This window comes from Electrophorus electricus, chromosome 22 (genome assembly GCF_013358815.1).
Source record: "Electrophorus electricus isolate fEleEle1 chromosome 22, fEleEle1.pri, whole genome shotgun sequence".
Lineage (NCBI taxonomy): Eukaryota > Metazoa > Chordata > Actinopteri > Gymnotiformes > Gymnotidae > Electrophorus > Electrophorus electricus.
This window is the reverse complement of record NC_049556.1, coordinates 14,392,895-14,400,394: the sequence shown is the minus strand read 5'-3', so window position 1 is coordinate 14,400,394 and position 7,500 is coordinate 14,392,895. Positions and strand designations below refer to the sequence as shown.

The 7,500-nt window shown below is 45.8% G+C and overlaps 1 protein-coding gene across 1 annotated transcript in view; it reads right to left on the bottom strand.

The window, feature by feature from the left end:
- Nucleotides 1-7,500, bottom strand: part of atp1b2a (ATPase Na+/K+ transporting subunit beta 2a) — a 31,490-nt gene that overhangs the window by 3,423 nt on the left and 20,567 nt on the right. Inside the window, exons 3-5 of the mRNA XM_035521524.1 lie at nucleotides 4,804-4,908; nucleotides 3,380-3,585; nucleotides 1,103-1,162 (exon numbers count right to left, since the gene is read on the bottom strand). Of these exons, the coding sequence (XP_035377417.1) occupies nucleotides 1,103-1,162; nucleotides 3,380-3,585; nucleotides 4,804-4,908 (371 nt within the window). The remainder of the gene's footprint in view (nucleotides 1-1,102; nucleotides 1,163-3,379; nucleotides 3,586-4,803; nucleotides 4,909-7,500) is intronic.

Genomic DNA, 7,500 nt, shown 5'->3' with positions numbered 1-7,500 from the left:
TCTTACACACTCACACATAGTTACACTACTATCTTACAAACATACACACACTACTATCTCACAAACATACACACACTACTATCTCACACTCACACACACACACACACGGCTATCTTACACTCACACATACACTGCTGTCTTACACACTCACACACACTGCTGTCTTACACTCACACATACACCTACACACACTATTATCTTACACACTCACACATACACACACTGCTGTCTTACACTCACACACTACTATCTTACACACACACACTGCTGTCTTACATAGTTACAATACTATCTTACACACTCACACATAAACACACTGCTGTCTTACACTCACACATACACACTGCTGTCTTACATTCACACATACACTGTCTTACACGCTCACACACACACATACACACACTGCTGTCTTACACACTCACACACACACTGCTGTCTTACACTCACATACACACACTTCTGTCTTACGCACACACACATACACACACACACACTGCTGTCTTACACTCACATACACACACTGTCTTACATGCTCACACACACACACACTGCTGTCTTACATATTCTCCTTCTACCTAACTCTAACTCTCTCTTACCCACTAATTTTGTTCCACTTTATAACACTGAGGTGATGCATGAAAAGGATTCTGGGTGTGATGTGTAGTTCATATGAAGGATTCTGGGTGTGATGTGTAGTTCATATGAAAGATTCTGGATGTGATGTGTAGCTCATATGAAGGATTCTGGATGTGATGTGTAGCTCATATGAAGGATTCTGGATGTGATGTGTAGTTCATATGAAAGATTCTGGATGTGATGTGTAGTTCATATGAAGGATTCTGGGTGTGATGTGTAGCTCATATGAAAGATTCTGGATGTGATGTGTAGTTCATATGAAAGATTCTGGGTGTGATATGTAGTTCATATGAAGGATTCTGGATGTGATGTGTAGCTCATATGAAGGATTCTGGATGTGATGTGTAGCTCATATGAAGGATTCTGGATGTGATGTGTAGTTCATATGAAGGATTCTGGGTGTGATGTGTAGCTCATATGAAGGTGATATAAAACTTTAGTTCATGTCAAAGCTGGGAGGTCTTGCCTTTTCCCCGCAGGTCACATATGGAGACTGGCCGTCTTTCCCTGGCAACATTCCAATGACCTACAGTAGGGACAAAGTCATAAGGTTAGTTGGAACAGTCGCTTACATTGCTATATAGTGCATGTTATCAGTAGGGTTTATTTCTGTAACTTTCCCAGGAGGTTTTATTACATGCCTGCCCCTGGTGCACTTAAACCCACTGGCAGTAAATGAGGTGTCAGATCAGCTCCCAGGAATATTCCACCCTGAACCACCAGAGGGCAGCACCACTGACACTGACCACTGACTGATAAATTCTTATCATCAACGTTTATTGATTTCATCTGGTACAGTTTTGCACACTGGCACACCCATCTTAGTAACAAGTATGTTCTGGTATTTTTAGCTAGCATAGAACTCTAAACACATCTCTTTAAACACTCTCAACACGTAACTTTAAACACATCTCTTTAAACACTCTCAACACGTAACTTTAAACACATCTCTTTAAACACTCTCAACACGTAACTTTAAACACATCTCTTTAAACACTCAACTTTTAACACTTAATTTTTTTTCAAAAGGACAAAGGAAAATCGAAGTGTGAACTCCAGTTTGCACAATTTTATAGCGTCCTGTAATGTAGGGTTAGGCCCCTAACCCCAGCGTCCTGTAATGTAGGGTTAGGCCCCTAACCCCAGCGTCCTGTAATGTAGGGTTAGGCCCCTAACCCCAGCGTCCTGTAATGTAGGGTTAGGCCCCTAACCCCAGCGTCCTGTAATGTAGGGTTAGGCCCCTAACCCCAGCGTCCTGTAATGTAGGGTTAGGCCCCTAACCCCAGCGTCCTGTAATGTAGGGTTAGGCCCCTAACCCCAGCGTCCTGTAATGTAGGGTTAGGCCCCTAACCCCAGCGTCCTGTAATGTAGGGTTAGGCCCCTAACCCTAGCGTCCTGTAATGTAGGGTTAGGCCCCTAACCCTAGCATCATGTCTTGTAAACCCTGTACACAGTGGTCCAATATCCTTTCATCATAACCCTATAGACAATATTCTAATATCCATTAATCTTAACTCTATAGACTGTATTCCCATATCCTTTAACCTTAACCTTATAGACAATATTCCCATATCCTTTAACCTTAACCCTATAGACAGTATTCCCATATCCTTTAAAGATATGGCATGAAAGGGCTACATCCCAGTTACAGGACTGTTTTGACTGCACATACTGACATAGTAATCTGCACAGCAGAATATAGACGAGTATACATCTACTGTCCTGCCTTACGTTATGTTCTCTAAGTTCTGTGTTACTGTGGATAAACACATTGAGTCCTTCCCCAAAGACAAAACATGGCTGACAAAGGATCAGGGAACAGCACCACTATAGTGCTGAAAAGAGCCATCAGCAGAGCCAAGGACGACTACAGGCAGAAGAGGACTTTTTAACGATGGAGACATGCAGCAAGAGTATTCTGGAAGGTATTCAACATCTCACCAAGAACAAAGGCAGCAAAGACTCACCCATAAACTACAGCAAAGACTCACCCATAAACTACAGCAAAGACTCACGCATATACTACAGCAAAGACTCACCCATATACTACAGCAAAGTCACACCTATAAACTACAGCACTCACCCATAAACTACAGCAAAGTCACACCCATAAACTACAGCAAAGACTCACCCATAAACTACAGCAAAGTCACATCATAAACTACAGCAGACTCACCCATAAACTACAGCAAAGTCACACCTATAAACTACAGCAAAGACTCACCCATAAACTAGAGCAAAGACTCACTCATAAACTACAGCAGTCACACCTATAAACTACAGCAAAGACTCACTCATATACTACAGCAAAGTCACACCCATAAACTACAGCAAAGACTCCCCCCATAAACTACAGCATTCACCCATATACTACAGCAAAGTCACACCTATAAACTACAGCAAAGTCACACCTATTAACTACAGCAAAGACTCACCCATATACTACAGCAAACTCACACCCATAAACTACAGCATAGACACACCCATATACTACAGAAAAGCCACACCCATAAACTACAGCAGACTCCCCCATAAACTACAGTATTACATTATCCTTTAACCCTAAGCTTAGACATTCCATCATTTTAAATTCATTTACAGCATGTGACAGAGGCTCATATCTCCAAATAGAGACATTGTGGCATTGTCAGTATATATAAAACTGGTGCTGTGATTGGTCAGTATCAGTGATATCTGTGCCACACTTGGTGGCATCTTTGATCTCTCGGCAGTGAGTGGTTACCCGGTTGAGTTTGATGAGCACACAGGGTTTGCCACTGCGGTAGCCGTAGGTGCGGTCAGTGAGGCCGGAACACTCCCCCAGTACGGTGCGGTTAAACTGGCATGAACGCTTGGGGTTGTTGCGGACCTGCCCGCTGTCCTCCTGGATGAAGTACTGGTCAGGAGCACAGGCATCGTTCTTCAGCACCTGCTGGGAGTCATTATACGCTGAACACACACAGAGAGAAAGAGAGAAAGGCAATTACAATGAAGAGATTGTACTTTTAATGCATTAATGTGTTTGTTGACTACACAAAATCATTTTATTACTTTTCTTATAATAAATACAGTGTTTCACAACAGTAATTCACTGCAGTAAATACATAAATAGTTGGATTTTTGACTACTGGTTTGCCTGAAAATGCATTCACACAATTCTCAAATGTTTTTTAAAAATTTTGTTTCATGTTTTTAAATATATTGTTTTTGTTGTGTCTGGAATCATGTTAATGTTTAGTTAAGATGAGTTTCAACTCACACACATGTACACACACACACGCACACAGACACACACACACCTGGCTTTTTTCTGCTCTATCTACACACACACACACACACACTGTCATGCCCATGTCCCTGAGCGTTCTCTGTTTTCTTTCTTTCCTTCCTGTATCTCCGTGTTTCCCTGTGTTCCTTTGGTTTCCTTGGTTACTGACCTCCTCTTATAGTTTCCAGGTGTTCCTTGCTAGTCTCATTAGTCCTTTTGTTTAAACCCAGTAGTCATTTCCCCTTTTGCTGGTCTTTCTATCAGGCTCTCTCTCCTGTTTCTTTCTCTCTGAGCCTGTCTGGTTTTCTCTCCTGGTCTCTGCCTCTTTCATATTCTCTCACATGTTCTTTGTTTCATTTCATTATGATATCATGTTTCAGTTTTCTGTGTGTTCGGTCATGTCATCCTGGATTCCCTGGTTTGTACCTGCATCCAGCACGGCACATAACTCTGTCCCTGTCTCAAAGGTGAGAGAGGCCACCCACTGTCTTCTCAGAGTCGGGTATGCCATAGAATCACCTGATTCCAGCATGCAGACTGAAGGTCAGTGTGAATCATCAGAATACAGGACTTTGTTCATGGTGCATCAGATCTGGTTGAGCCATGGTCTCTCCCATCTGAGGCAAGTCCCCACGCATGAGTACAACAGGGAAGCATCCTGACAAACGCTCATTTTACACAGTCGGTTATACTTCCAACATCTCTTTTGTGCAGAAGCACCCATGTTTCACTTTTTGCTACATTTCTTGGAGGGAAAACTCTTGCAGTGCCCAGACAGCCTCGTGAAACATACAGCAAAGGACATTTAACAAAGATTAACATTAAAATGAACAAATTAGTGTGTGTGTGTGTGTGTGTGTGTGTGCGTGCGTGCGTGCGTGTGTGTGTAGTGTACTCACGGGCCAGGAAGCCGTCCAGCGCCTGCACATACGTGTCCCAGCTCTCTGTACTCTTCATGTTATACGTGATCTCCAGATTCTGGGCTTTTGGCTGAATCATCATCCCTGAACACACACACATAGACGTGTTTACTCTCATCATATATGGATCTTCCATTGAAATAATGATTACTGTAGCTAATTAATGCTACACCTACGCCAAGTAGATCATTAATGTCTTAAATTTTCAAATGAAAGCATCGAATAAAAAGTATTTTTATCCATCATCCCCAGAAGTTCGATAATGACAGATATTCTTAACGGTGTAGGGATATTTGGTTCTACTGAGAGATAGAAACATGTACATACACATACACACACACACATATACACACACACACACATATACACACACACACACACACACACACACATATATATATATACAAACATACACAGACAGTGAAACTGTGTGAGGGTGTGTGTGTGTGTGTGTGCGTAAGGCCATGTCTGGTGTGTTGGGGGGGGAGTAAGGCTTTGTCCGTTGGGTGTATGTTTGTGTGGGTAAGGCCTTGTCTGGTGTGTGTCTGTGTGTGTTTGTGGGTAAGGCCTTGTCTGAGGTGTGTGTGTGCGGGTAAGGCCTTGTCTGGTGTGTGTGTGGGGGGGGGTGTGCATGTGTGGATAAGGCCTTGTCTGGTGTGTGTGTGTGAGGGGGGGTGTGCGAGTGCGGATAAGGCCTTCTCTGGTGTGAGTGTGTGTGTGTGTGTGTGCGTGGGTAAGGCCTTGTCTGGTGTGTGTGTGTGTGTGGGATGTGTGTGTGTGTGTGTGTGTGTGTGTGTGTGTGTGTGTGTGTGTGTGTGTGTGTGCGCGCATGCGTGCGGGTAAGGCCTTGTCTGGTGTGAGTCTGTGTGTGTTTGTGTGGGTAAGGCCTTGTCTGGTGTGGGTGTGGGTGTGTGTGGGGGTAAGGCCTTGTCTGGTGTGTGTGTGTGGGGGGGTTGTTTGTGTGTGTGTGTGTGTGTGTGTGCATGGGTAAGGCCTTGTCTGGTGTGAGTGTGTGTGTGTGGGTAAGGCCTTGTCTGGTATGTGTGGGGTGTGTGTATGTGGGTAAGGCCTTGTCTGGTGTGAGTGGGGTGTGTGTATGTGGGTAAGGCCTTGTCTGGTGTGAGTGGGGGGTGTGTGTTTGGGTAAGGCCTTGTCTGGTGTGAGTGGGGGGGGGGTGTGGGGGTAAGGCCTTGTTTGGTGTGTGTGTGTGTGTGTGTGTGCATGAGTAAGGCCTTGTCTGGTGTGTGTGTGTGTGTGTGGGTAAGGCTTTGTCTGGTGTGAATCTGTGAGTGTTTGTGTGGGTAAGGCCTTGTCTGGTGTGGGTATGTATGTGTGTGTGTGTGTGTGTGTGTGCGCATGCGTGCAGGTAAGGCCTTGTCTGGTGTGTGTGTGTGCATGTGTGGGTAAGGCCTTGTCTGGTGTGGGTATGTATGTGGGTGTGTGTGTGTGTGTGTGTGTGTGTGTGTGTGTGTGTGTGTGTGTCTCGGTAAGGCCTTGTCTGGTGTGGGTATGTATGTGTGTGTGTGTGTGTGTGTGTGGGGGGGGGGGTAAGGCCTTGTCTGGTGTGAGTGGGGTGTGTGTGTTTGGGTAAGGCCTTGTCTGGTGTGAGTGGGTGTGTGTGTGTGTGTGTGTGTGTGTGTGTGGGTAAGGCCTTGTTTGGTGTGTGTGTGTGTGTGTGTGTGCATGAGTAAGGCCTTGTCTGGTGTGAGTGGAGTGTGTGTGTGTGTGTGGGTAAGGCCTTGTCTGGTGTGTGTGTGTGTGGGTAAGGCCTTGTCTGGTGTGAGTGGAGTGTGTGTGTGTGTGTGTGTGTGGGTAAGGCCTTGTCTGGTGTGAGTGGGGTGTGTGTGTGTGGGTAAGGCCTTGTCTGGTGTGTGTGGAGTGTGTGTGTGGGTAAGGCCTTGTCTGGTGCGAGTGGGTGTGTGTGTGTGTGTGTATGTGTGTGTGTGTGTGGGTAAGGCCTTGTTTGGTGTGTGTGTGTGTGTGTGTGTGTGTGCATGAGTAAGGCCTTGTCTGGTGTGTGTGTGTGTGTGTGCGCATGCGTGCGGGAAAGGCCTTGTCTGGTGTGAGTGGAGTGTGTGTGTGTGTGTGTGTGTGTGTGGGTAAGGCCTTGTCTGGTGTGTGTGTGTGTTTGTGGGTACGGCTTTGTCTGGTGTGAGTCTGTGTGTGTTTGTGTGGGTAAGGCCTTGTCTGGTGTGGGTATGTATGTGGGTGTGTGTGTGTGTGTGTCTGTGTGTGTGTGTGTGTGTGGGTAAGGCCTTCTCTGGTGTGAGTGGGGTGTGTGTATTTGGGTAAGGCCTTGTCTGGTGTGAGTAGGGGTGTGTGTGTGTGAGTAAGGCCTGGTTTGGTGTGTGTGTGTGCATCGGTAAGGCCTTGTCTGGTGTGAGTATGTGTGTGTGCGTGTGTGTGTGTGTGTGTGTGTGTGTGTGGGTAAGGCCTTGTCTGGTATATGGGTGTGTGTGTGTGCAGGTAAGGCCTTGTCTGGTGTGAGTGGAGTGTGTGTGTGTGTGTGTGGGTAAGGCCTTGTCTGGTGTGAGTAGGGGTGTGTGTGTGTGTGTTTGGGTAAGGCCTTGTTTGGTGTGTGTGCGTGCATGGGTAAGGCCTTGTCTGGTGTGTGTGCGTGTGCGGATAAGGCCTTGTCTGGTGTGTGTGTGTGTGCGGATAAGGCCTTGTCTGGTG